The 12707-nt window shown below is 56.2% G+C and overlaps 1 protein-coding gene across 5 annotated transcripts in view; it reads right to left on the bottom strand.

Moving 5' to 3' along the window:
* The window catches only part of UBASH3A (ubiquitin associated and SH3 domain containing A), a 40526-nt gene extending 28151 nt beyond the window's left edge, over positions 1-12375 (bottom strand). For 2 of the 5 annotated variants that reach the window (XR_009262375.1, XM_058732101.1), the window contains exons 1-6: positions 12201-12373; positions 10369-10422; positions 7457-7643; positions 5065-5263; positions 1220-1389; positions 37-245 (exon numbers count right to left, since the gene is read on the bottom strand). Coding sequence is in view for 4 of the 5 variants with exons in the window: in XM_058732101.1 (XP_058588084.1) it covers positions 37-245; positions 1220-1389; positions 5065-5263; positions 7457-7643; positions 10369-10422; positions 12201-12313 (932 nt within the window). In the remaining variant the exon portion in view is untranslated. Of the gene's footprint in view, positions 1-36; positions 246-1219; positions 1390-5064; positions 5264-7456; positions 7644-10368; positions 10423-12200 lie in introns of all 5 variants that reach the window. The other 3 variants (XM_058732098.1, XM_058732100.1, XM_058732099.1) reach the window with 2 other exon arrangements.
* Positions 12376-12707: the final 332 nt, after the last annotated feature.

Raw genomic sequence — 12707 nt, 5'->3', positions numbered from 1 at the left:
GAAGACGTTTGGGCTGCCGCCAGAGGCAGCACTCACCTGTGCTTGACCCAAGTGTCAGACTCATTGGCTTGCTCCGTGTAGTTCTCGGGCAGGAAGCCCCGGCAGCCGGTCCGCTGGGAGGTCCCAATCACCCAGCCCTTGCTGGTTTCCTCCTGCTGGGTGGGGTCCACGAAGATGTAGTCGCCCGGACTTAGTGTCAGCTCGTCCTCGTTCTGGGGTTTGTACTGAAATAGGGCCCTGAGGGTCTGGAAAAGACGCGAGCGTTTTCATGTCTCAAGCATGGACTTGGGCTGGGAAAGATGGCAGCGCGAGAGGGATGACCTCTGCCCTTTTCCCCCAGGCTCCCCGGTTGTGCTCTACGACTCCAGGGCCTGTCCAGGCTTGTGTCGGGTGACAGATAGTAGCCGATGACAGACTATGGCACAGAATTCTTTGGATAGGTTTGGAAATGAATTCTGGTATTTACCTATCATCTATCTATCATCTGTCTATGTATCTATCTATGTATCTATGTATCTATCCATCCATCCATCCATCCATCCATCCATTTATCTTATCTATCTAATCTTTCTACCTATTTATTCGTATCTATTATCTATCTATCTATCCACATCTATCAATTATCTATTCATCTATCTATCCACCTATATCTATCATCTCTTATTACTACTTACTTCTAATATGAAAGATCTTAGAGCAGAATTAGACATTCACATCCACCTCCCTTGGCATAAGGTTATTTATAGCCTTTCAGACAACACGGAACACGGTAGATTCGTCCATGCTACTTCCACAGGTCTGAAAGGAGCACTGCGTGCTTTCCATTTAAACCATCCATCTCGGGGGAGGAAGTCTTGCGTGAGGTTTCGTTGAAATCGTCATTTAAGCAAATTAATAAGCAACACCATGGACTCATAAATTTTTGCAATAGTCCACTTTTTATTGCCGGAAATGGTACCGGTGTTTTTTTTCAAACTTTTTTGTGTCTGCCACTCATACATAAAAGAATACTAGTTCTAAATTTGCGCAAAAATAGGAATGAGTTAAAAAAAAATAGTAGAAGGACTTCCTTTCCCTGAAATACCTCCAGAGGAGGAGGGCTCCTGGGGGTAAGTGCTCTATCTACCGGCGGGCCGCCATTGGCTCTCCTGGGGAGCGTCCAGTCCAACCGCCTGGCCAGGGCCACTCCGGCCGAGGCTCCTGGCCTGGGTTCGCTCACCTGGTAGTGCACGAAGCGCATGTCTCGGGAGTACAGCACGGCGGTCCACTGGCAGCCGTGGCCTGGGTGGATGGCTCTGGCCAGCTGCTCCAGTGTCCTCTGGTGGTGGGGGTAGAACTTGTGGGCCAGGGTCAGGTGCAGCTGCTTGGCGCAGGGCTTCACGGTGCAGTCTGCGAAACCAGGTCAACACAAGGATGGTGGGCGCTTTTACCCCCGCCGTGGGCGCTGCGCGTGTGGGGTGGCTATGCATCCACGACGGCTGTGTGCCCGGGGCTCATATGCGAAGCCTGTCTGCCTGGTGCCTCCTGCCTCTGCCCCCTCCTTCCCCCCAGATTGTGCCATTTCACAGAGTTCAGCTTAAAAAATTTTGTAATGTCTATTCACTTTTGAGAGAGAGAGAGAGAGAGAGAGAGAGCGAGCAAGCGAGCATGAGCGGGGGAGGGGCAGAGAGAGAGAGAGGCAGACACAGAATCCAAAGCAGGCTCCAGGCTCCAAGCTGTGAGCACAGAGGCCGACGCGGGGCTTGAACCCATGAACCGTGAGATCATGACCTGAGCTGAAGTCAGACGTTCAACCGACTGAGCCCCCCAGGCACCCCCCAGAGTTCAGCTTATAGAGGACATAGCTGGGTACTGCAAATTCTATAAGGAGGAGGAAGGAGGAGGGGTGGAGATATGGGTCCGGGTGTTTGGAGCCTATCAGTTTGCAAGCCAGTGGCCCGAACCTCTGATTAAAGGGGATGTAGTCACAGCTTCTCCGTTCATTTTCCGGGGCGCACACACTACCCAGCTGCCTGGACTTGTAGCCTTGAACTCTGGGCCGATGGTTTTGGTTCTGCTGCAGAGTCTTGGGAAGAAAATGCCACAGGGAACCCAACTGTGTCAAACATGACGGCATCTCTCACATTTCGCTCACTTTGGCGAAGCAGGGAGCCCTCGGAGTGGTCGGTCCCTGGTGTCTTTGGGAGGCCTCCACCCTGGTGGATCCTGCCCTCCTGGTCCTCATTCCAGGCCCCTGAGGTCAGCCAGGATCCGACGGCCTCTGGGCCACAAAGTAGTTTGTGTTTGGGGGAGGCGGTGACCGACGGGAACGCGGACTTTGGCGTCACGTAGGCCTGGCTTTAGAGCCACCCTCCTCTCCTGGTGGGGCGACCTTGGGAAGAGCTTGCGTTTGCACAGCAGCGGCTTGAGGACAGTGAGGGCCGCCTGCTGGAGCGGCGCTGAAACCTGTCTCTTGATTCACATCTCCGGGAGTCTTTTCATAACTACTGGTTACCGGCCACCTCTCCCCCGGGCAACACATACCAACAGACAGGCCCCGTTCTCCCCTGGAACGTGGCCCGGATGTTGCACTTGCTTCCTGGGCCCAGACCTGGTGGCCCAGTGATGTCTCCCATCCGCTACATGAGACTTCAGCGGCAAACAAGAAACCGCCGAGGTGAGAGGCATAAATTGAGAGCACGTGTGGGTGGCGGGGAACTTCTTTTCTTGGGTGCTTCGGCAGTGGGTGGAGGACCACCTGGCCACGTGAGTCAGTGTGGCCCGGGAAAGATCCACACCGGTTGTCATCCGTGAACCACACGTGGCTTCTGCATGGGCCCTTGTCTTGTCCGCTCTCCCCAGCCCTTGCCTCCGGGGGCATGTCTCTGGGGACAGACACAGGTGCCCTGATGGGGACACAATGAAGCTGGCCGGCCCCTCCCAGCCCTTTGGGGTCAGGCCAGGGCACAGGCGTGGAAGGCAGGGCGAGAGCTGTGGGGTCGGAGCCTCCCTGGCGGATACCAGGGCCGGTCAGCCTGAACCCGGGTGGGGCCGAGCAAGACTGAGCTGGACTGAGGTTCTTGCTCCGACCCCGCTTAGGGGACCCTGTTGCTTTCCTGGGGCTGTGGTCACAAATGGCCACAAACTGGGGAGCTTAAAACCACACAAAGGTGCTCTCTCGCAGTCTGGAGGCCAGAAGTCTGCAGGCGTCCGCAGGGCTGCGCCCCCTCTGAAGGCTCTGGGGAGGCCCCTCCCTGCTGCGTCCAGCTCCTGGGGCTCCAGGTGGTCCCTGGCGTGTGGCCGCATCCTTGCGTCCCTGCGTCCTCCCCATGGCCTCCACACCTGTGTCTCTGTGTTCTCTCCTCTCTCATAGGACCACCAGTCGCTGAATTTAGACCCCACCCTCCAGTCTGGCTTCCAGTCTGGCTTCATTTTAATTAATTGTGTCTGCAGAGCCCCTGTTTCCAAATAAAGCCTGTTTCTAAGGTTCAGGGTGGACAGGAATTTCAGGGGACACGATTCCCCCGCGCCAATGACCTTGGACAGGAATGTTCCCCTTCACCGGCTTCGGTCTCTTCATTTTTAAAATGGGGCCAGTGGGGGGCGCCTGGGTGGCGCAGTCGGTTAAGCGTCCGACTTCAGCCAGGTCACGATCTCGTGGTCCGTGAGTTCGAGCCCCGCGTCAGGCTCTGGGCCGATGGCTCGGAGCCTGGAGCCTGTTTCCGATTCTGTGTCTCCCTCTCTCTCTGCCCCTCCCCCGTTCATGCTCTGTCTCTCTCTGTCCCAAAAATAAAATAAAAAATGTTGAAAAAAAATTAAAAAAAAAAAAAAAGGGGCCAGTGAGACCCAACTGGGGGATGCAGTGCGTAAGGGAGGTGCCCTGTCTGCCTTGAGGCGAGGGGCTGATGGGGCAGGGCAGGACGAGACCACCTTGTCCTTTTGGCCGCAAGGAGACTAAAGAGGCATCACCTGACTCTTGTTTCTATAAAGGACGCCAATCCACAAAGCCACGGGGTAAGCTGCTAATCGTCCAGCAAATAGGACCCCGGAGCCCAGAGGCCAGCCTCCAAGTGGAAATCCGGGATTCAGTGACCTCCTGGCGTGGCCAGATCAGAAGGGGCCTCGACACCTGCGGAGGGGTAGGGCGGCGTCTCTCCACCAGGGTGCCGGAAGTCACCACAACACTGCACTTCTTCTGTGTGCCAGGACCGAGGGGGAAACTCCACAGAAACCGGCTGCGTTGTTTGAAGGGCCAGAGTCCTCGCCGATTTGCAGAGAAAGAGCGACTTCTGGGGCTGATGTGACTTGATGAAGGCCCAGCGCTAACCAGAGACGAGGGAGAGACGCTCGTCTTCTGAGGTCAAGTCCAGAGTCCCTCCCGTGAACCCCAGCCGGATCCTGTCTCCAGACCAGCGCAGGGGTTGGGGAAAAAGGGAGGCTCAAAGATTCTCAAAGTGAAACTCGACGATCCTTCCCCGAGAGGCCATGGAGAAAAGACTATGGTCTTCCCTAAAACATCAACAAAAACCAACTAGGACTTGTGTTTTACACACAGCACTGACCCCGGGAGGGCATCTGCCCAAGGCGGGCATGGGGCTGGGGAGCCTCGGACGTCCCTGTGTGGGAACCAGCCTGTAATCCACTGTCATCACGTGACCACTCGAGGTCTCCTCCTGGGACAGTTTTCCAGGCAGCTGGAGCACACCCAGTGTTCTGAAAACCCGTATCGATGCAGACAAAGGTATTCCCACTTGGAGAAAAGGTGACCTCTGCTTTCAGAGTCTGCTTTCCTTCTGAAGGACATCCTGGCTCATTAGATTTAGCTCTGGCTAAGCTGTTCAGCCCCAGAGCAAGGCCACATTGGAGGAGCTGGCTGAAAAGGGAGAGGTGGCGATGGAAAAGTCCTGGGCCAGGGTGCCTGCGTCCCCTGAGCCCAGCCCAGCCGGCGGCAGCAAGGAGCAGCCCGCAGCCCGCTCCCCCCGCGGCTGGCCCACGGCGCCTGAGGAGCAGAGCACGGCCCCGGACACAGAGCAGTCAGTCCCCGTCAACCGCGCCCTTCGTGTGCAACTGGCCAGGGCTGCCTACCTGCCAAGACAGCCACTTCCATGGCGAACGTCGTGGCGAATTCCCGGATGACATCCGCAGGGCTGTCGCTCACGAAGAAGCCCAGGTAGCTGATGGAAGAATGGAGAGCCAGAGGGACGACCAAGGGGAAGGAACCCCGGATCCTGTCCCCGGCTCTCTTTAGAGCCTCGTACAGACACTCCACTTTGTGGTCCTCGCACTAGGGGAGAAGAGACAAGGATGTGCTTTCTCGCCTCCGGTCAGAAGGGCAGCTATTAGCTTAGTTGATTCGGATCAGGCAGCCCCTCGAGCCTATTTGTGGCCACACTGCTGGAACGTGATTCTCTCGCTCCCACGTCTGGGGCTATGGATTTGTTCTGCACCCCGCCTCGGTTTCTTAGAGATTCCAGGTAAGATTCCTTTTGGAATGGAATGTCCTCTAAGGGTCCAGGTTGGAAACGCCTGTCACCCTGACTTACCTCTCGTCCCTCTGTGTCATGTTGACTCAACCCACAGCTGTGCTCAGCTGTTCGGACTTCTGGAGGTTTCTCCTAGACTCGGAGGCAGCCACGGTGCATGCACGGCTCCGGGGCCCCTGCTCAGCCCGAGTGCCAGGCTGCGGGCACCTGCCGGACCCTCACCGCCCTTCCCCACTCCTGGTTCCTGGGCTCAGCGCTGCCCAAGCGCCTCCTGGGCTTGAAGACCTTCCTCCATGTGGAAGACTCACGTGGCCACGTGGGACCGCGGTGAGACCACAGTGAGACCACGATGAGACGCAGACCCTCCCCCACCCCCCCCCAAGCAGGAAGTTAGCCCAGCCCTGTGCTTCCCGGCACTGGCTCCCCCCGAATTTCCCACAGCACCTTTCATTCTTGTACGAATCAGCTGCATCGTAGTTTTAAGATGCATTTTCACGTCCCCCCTGACCAGCGGCTCGCTAAACTCGTCCGTGTGTTGCGTCTTTGTGGCCCTCGCGGGTCCTGAAAGTGCCTGACGCACGGACGGTATAACCCTAAATAAATGACTGTCTGTCCACAGCGTGTCTCTCGGTCTCAGGTCAGTAGTCCGGGGGCACCGGGTCGTGTATGAACAGAGCCGCAATGGACACCCGCCCGTGGAGGCTGGACGTTTTCCTTTCACAGCGTCAAAGGCAGAGACTGCATTTCCCTGTCACTCTTTTGCCAGAACGGCTGCTCAGCCAGCCAGGCAGGGTGGGACGGGGCTGGGGCAGGAGAAGGGAGGTGTGTGTGTGTGTGTGTGTGTGTGCCTGGACATGGACGTGGGAAGAGGACCTAAAGGCCCAGGTGGCCCCCTCGCTGGAGTGATGAAGCATGGCCCATTCGAGGGTTATTTTCATCACAGGCTCTGGCTGCTTCCTTTCCCTGACGAGCTCCTAAGGACAAGCTGGAAAACAGCTTGACCGTCACAAACGCCGTTGCCGGCAAAGTAGGGTGACCCACGCGCCCCAGTGTGCCCGGGACTTTTCTGGTTTTAGCACTGAAGGTTCCGTGCCTTGGGAGCCCCTCCCCTCAGCCCCTGGCAAACCGGGGTGACCGTCAAAGGCTCCCGGGGAATCTGCTGGAAACATTCCCGGCGGAGGCTCGCAGCCCCCTTCCCGTGTGCGCCGTGGAGCCCGGCACGGAGCGCTCCTCGGGCCCTGGCGGGACCCCTGAAATGCGTGGGCCCCTTAGAGCTTGCCGATGGCAGAGGCGGCCGGCCAGGGCGTGTCCTCTCCAGGTTTGTCTGCTGTGGAGCCACACAGGAAGTGGCTGTCGGCCCCTCCCTCTCTCTCATGCCCGCCTGCTTCTCTCCTGAGCGGCCCAGGTCCTTCTCCCCTTTCCAGGACCCCCGTGAAGCTACGTGTTGGGCCATATTCTAAATCAGGGCCGGTCCCCACAGAAGCAGGGAACGGTTCCGCACTTGCAAGGGCCAGCAGCGACCGTTCTTTAGTTCATCCGTCACACATTTCCGCAACACCCGCTCTGAGGCACCGTGCTGGTCTTGGGGCACACAGGTGAGTGAGGCGTCCACCTTGTGGCGATTCTGCCTCGTGGGGGCTGCCGGGCTGCACCGGACGCATGGTCACGCCACATGGGCGGTGCCACGAGAGATACACGCCAAAAGATGACGGGAGCACAAAGGGCAGCAGCCCCTTCTGCCCGGGGAGCTGGGCAAGACTTAACAGAGGGAGGGGATAAGTGAGTGGGGTTTTGCGGAATGCGTAGGAGTTGACCGGATGAGGCTGAGGAGGAAAGTAAAGGGTGTCCCACACGAAGAGGACGGCTGATACTACAGTCGTGGGAAGTAGATCACGTGGCTGCCCTCAGTTGTATCCAACTTCGCTTAGTTATCTCAGGGAAATGGCTTCAGCGGCCTGGTAATGAGCATTAAAGGCCTGTTGGGGCCGACTCACCGTGAAGAAGTCACAGAGCGTTATGTGCGGGAAGATCTCATGAGCTCGGTTCTTCGTGCACTGACGCTTGCTCTCTCTCCAGAACTCTTGAAGTTGTTCCAACAGGGACCCCGTGGGGCAGAGGAACAGGGCATACTCCTGGGGGATGGGATCGTCCAGAGAAGGGTCGTCGCGATGACAACGTAGCCTGTAACAGAGAACAGCGCTGTCACCTGAAGCCAGGACGAAAGGACCCTTCCCCACGGAGGGCAGCAAGTCGGAGGAACAGGCCGTGCCGAGCGCGTCCAGCACCCACGCTGCACCCCCAGCCCCTCTCGGGCGGGACTCAGCGGGCCCAGGCCGCGGAGCAGCTCAGGGGCCGCCCGAGTCTCGGACCCGCGTTAGTCTGACTCCCAGGCCGAAGACCAAGAAAATGAGAGAAGGCGACGGGAGACCTCGGCACCTCTTCAAGCGATCTTTGGGATCCAGCCACCCCCTTAGTGTTGAGAACAATTTGCAGAAAAACTTCACATTTTAATTGTAGCAGGCTTCAAATTGAGTGTACAAGTTAAAACTACAGAAAAAAAATAGATGAAATTTAGGCGGTTATTACATATTTTCTTTGCATTCAGAAGCTTATTTTAAGGACAAGGAGACATGACCTACAACCCCAAATTCAAGTTCATTCTCACTAACAACAAAAACAAGAATGGGGACAACCCCAAGGTGCTATTTTGCTCATCTGTCAAACTAACAAAATGCCTTTGAAAGGATAAAAGTTACGCCCAGTGGTGTCAAAGGGGCAGCGAATTTGTGCAGATTTGTGTGTACATGAGCAAATTGCCAGGACGCACCAAGAGCCTTAAAATACCCATTTCATCCGACGATTCTACAATTGCATTACCATTTCTACTTCCAGAAATTTCTCCAAAGCAGGAAGCAGACGGTATACATAAAACTGCACGCAGATTTTATTGTACGGTTACTGGTCCCGGTTAGGAAACATGAGATAAAGGACGAGGAGTGTATTTACCAGGTATTCATCAGGATCCACAGTTTTGACGACTTTCTAATGACTCAGAGACGTGCCCGGGATGTGAAAGCAAGTTTAGCGGGCAGTGTGCCGCCCCTCGAGGAAACACTATTACGCACAAATATAGTCTCCTTAAGAGTAAAAACAAATGCCAACAGGGGGCGCTCTGATCCTTTATCCTGACCCCCTTCCCCCTGCACACACGTGTCCTCTATTGTCACTTTGCTTTTTCCTTCTAGAAACCCAAGGAACAAATCCATAGATAACACTCGTGTGTGTTTTACGCAAATCACAAGCTGCTGCTTAAATTATTCTGCGGTTTACATTTTCTCCGTCGACCCCGTTTTTGTGCTTTATCCACACTGGCACGGAGGCATCTGGTTAAGTGTGTCCGAGTGACCCTTCTAAGGGCTGTGGGTGCCCGTCACGCTCACGGGTGATATTTCACTCATCTGTTCCACTGCTGGACACTTAAATTGGTTTCTTTTTGAAAAATGTCATGGCGCTGTAATCAAGATCTTGGCCCGTGTTTTTTAAGGCCCTTTGTGTGTTTCCACGGCATGTACTTGGACGTGGAACCGGGCGGTCGGCTGCGATTGCCACGGGGACCGTAAGAGACCGCGCGTGGACGCTCGAAGCTGCCCTCTGTTTTTAACGGCATCTGAATTTGCGCTTCCCTGATTCGCTAAGGTCGGCCCACTCCTGGTTGAGCCTAGGGGACCCCACTGCCTCCCCGGGCCTCTGTGGGACTCGTGGTCTGGCTGGCCTGTTGTAACTAGGAGGAAGGAACCGTGGCCCTTGAAACCGTGGGTTTCATCTGAAATTCAAATTTGGCGACTGACTTTAGAGGTAGCCTCACCCAGAGGCTTCTGGGTGTTTCCCTTTGCCTGGTAGATGGGTTTCATGTTGTGTCCTTGGCCTAGAGGTTCTGGGGGAAGAAGGAGGTTCCCGCTGAGGACAAAGTGGCCCCTCAGAGGCCCACTGTCCGTATTTGCCATCCTGCTCCGGGGCGGGCACTGCAGCTGGGTGAGACCCGGTTTTTAGTGTTTGATTTTCGCTGTGGTTTTCCAGAGCAGCGCGTGAGGGGACTTCCCGCCTCAGGACAGAATGATGGCATCATGGCACATTCAGGAGGGACTGGGGGTTAAGAGGACCTGTGATCCCAGAGCAGAAAGCGGAGGCCCGCGACAGTGGGCCGCCTGCACAGTCGCGTAGCCGGTTTGTGGCAGAACCTCCTGGCACCCTGAGCTCCACACCCCGCCCCCCACCACCCGTCCCCCGTAAGGTGCAACGTGCCGATGCCTTAGGCGCCATTCGGGGCCACCAGTAAATTCTCTCCCCATCAGAGGGAGCCTGAGAGAGTGGTGGCCTGTATTTTATGTCGGAAGAAATAGCTCTTCCCTATTTACTCAAGAAATCGCGTGGGTTTCTTCCTTCTTTGACAGTCACATGTGGATAAACTCAGATTTTTAAGTGAAGAAAGGCTTGTTCAAAGTTCACTCTCTCTACTTGTTTTCCTTTTTTTTAATGTGTATTTTTGAGAGAGAGACAGAGAGAGTACACACGCGAGCGAGTGAGTGGGCAGAGGGGGGGCAGAGAGAGGGGGCCAGAGGATCCAAAGCAGGTTCTACACTGACAGCAGAACTCGACAAGGGCTTCGGACTCACGAACCAGGAGATCACAACCTGAGCCGCAGTTGGACGCTTCATCTACTGAGCCACCCAGGTGCCCCTGTTGTCCATTTGAAATACGGGCTCTTTATTCCTTTCCCCGGGTGCTGGGTGGGCAGGGTGCCTGCCCAGGGTGTATGGGGCCCTCCCACGCCCACCCCGGGGAGCTCTCGAGGCCCGAGCAGTTCAAGCCAAACACCCTGCACACCCGTGGAGGCGGCCGCACTCACCAGTCTGATGCCTCTTCCGCTGTCTTCCTTCCAGTGGCCGCCAGCGCCTTAAGCCTACAGGAGAGCAGACCAGGAGGAGCATTCGGACCTCGCCTTCCCTTCTTTGGGGGTGGGGGGCACGGGAGAGGCAGGGCCGGCACTGTGGCACATGGGGCCCGGGCCGGGGGCTCCACGAGGGCCTGCACTGCTTAGACTTTGAAGCCGGATGCCCTGACCAGGCCTCCGTGCCGCCTCGCCGTGATTTCTGAAAACGCGGACCTGCTCACACTCCCCTGCTCGTTTTCCTTCGGGGGCTCCCACCTCCAGAAAACCTGCCCCGCGCCCCCCACCCCCCCCAGCCTGCCCACATAGGGCCACCCTGCCTCGTCTATGAGCTTGTGTCTGTTTGCCTCCTCTACCGGCCTGCAGGGTCCCTGAGGCCCAGCCCTGTCCCACTCATCATTATAACCCAGGACGTACAGACACTGGGGTAACTGAACGGGGCCAACTTGAACAGGATGGAAGGAGGCTAAGGTAACTCACTCAGGAATCCAGCCTGGAGACAGCTGGAGTCGATCAGCGGACCAACGTGACGCTGCTCAGAGCTGCTCTTTGGTGAATACCGACAAGGATGACATTGGTTTAAATCACAAGGCATTCTGAGCATGAGTCCAGCTTCGAGAACATCATAAAGGGTGGGCTTTAGAGGTGCCAAGAATAGGGCCCCGCCCCTCCACAGCCTGTGTTCTCTGGCTTCGGTATCCCTGGCTGCACCCGGGGGAAGGTGCCCGGTGCGGGGCCTGGCACACAGTTCCGCTGCCCATTTCAAAGGCCTCCGGTTTATTATCAACATAAAGCGACCAAGTTCTGGTTTGGATTAGAAAAGAAAAGGGTGAAGTTTGGGGCGCCTGGCTGGCTCTGTTGGTTAAGCGTCCGATTTCGGCTCAGGTCATGATCTTGCAGTCTGTGGGTTCAAGCCCTGTGCTGGCAGCTCGGGGCCTGGAGCCTGCTTCATATTCTGTCTCTCTCACTCTCTCACTCTCTCTCTCTCTCTCTCTCTGCCCCTCCCCCGCTCATGCTCTATCTCTCAAAAATAAGTAAACATCAAAAAAAATTTTTAAAAGAAGAAAAGGAAAAGGGTGAAACTTCAAAGTGATGGCAGCTAGTTTGCTCAGGGCTTTGTTATAACGTTTCAGGAAACCTTGGTCCCCAGTCCAAGGAGTGAATAAGTCTGAAAAGTCAGTATCCCATGTCCCAACCATAGCTCGTGGCTTCTGGGGACTTTGTCTCTCTCTGACAGGGTGGGTCCTACGATGAACATTTTCTGTACAGGGACCTCCTCCTTGGGTAAGCAGGATCGATCAACACTGTTCCGGTAGTTTCTTAACCACCTCTTTTCACCAGCAGACATCGAAGAGATCTTGCCTACGGGTGACTGGTTCCCCCCCGCACCACTTAGAAATATTTCCTAGTTGGTGGTGCCCTCCACCGCTCCCTTCGGCCTGGAGTCTGAAATGCCTCCCAGGGTCGTCTCGGTCCCTGAACCACAAAGAGGCTGCCCAAGCCCCTCCAAACCCTGAGAAATGGGGGTGCCCCCCGTAACACGCGGCTTCCGACTTTCACAACTTTTAGGGTCCCTCCACCAGCCAGCCAGCACAGTTTGACCAAAGGGCAAAGAGCATGTCATTTATAAAAAGCAGAGAAGGGCCGTATTTTGAGAACGTATCTCGCTCGGCAAAGCGCACCCCTCGGGCAGGAAGTAAGTGCTCTGAGCTGCCTGCAGTTCTGTGGCGGGGGCAGAAGCGTCAGTGGGCCGGGAACGCACGTCCAGCGGCCAGCAGGACAGTACTCACGCGGTGTGTACCGGGAAGCCCATTCCCAGAAGGGGCTCCAGCAGCAGGGACGGGCCGCGGACCTTGAGCTTGTTGGAGACCTTGGCGTAGAGCTGAGTCTCCCCGGCTGCCATCTCTTCCTGCCTGTGGACAGAAATGAATAGATAAAGCCAGAGAGAGAGAGACACACGCAGGCAAGGCTGAGGGTGTGAAGAAAAACCTCAAGCCCGTTTTGATCTCTCTGACAAAAGCTAATATCCTGTTTGCATGAGATGTTGGTTTTCAGAATGCTCTCTGCAGGGTGCTGGGGCGCCATGTCCACTGGCCCTGTTTCCACATGGGGTTCGCGTTCCGGAGGTCCAGCCAAGCCCCCGCGCGGGATCAGCCCCTGCCTGACTCAGTTCCCCACTGGGGCCACCAGCCATGGGCCCGGGGCGACCCCGAGCCCCCTTGCCTGCAAACGAGACGTTAAACAACACGCCATCTACTGTCCCTGCGGGCTCTGACATTTTTGGTTCTTTTAATTAT

Source organism: Neofelis nebulosa, chromosome 5 (genome assembly GCF_028018385.1).
Source record: "Neofelis nebulosa isolate mNeoNeb1 chromosome 5, mNeoNeb1.pri, whole genome shotgun sequence".
In the NCBI taxonomy this organism is placed as follows: Eukaryota; Metazoa; Chordata; class Mammalia; order Carnivora; family Felidae; genus Neofelis; species Neofelis nebulosa.
Note: the sequence above shows the minus strand (reverse complement) of the source record. Positions and strands in the feature narration are given on the sequence as shown.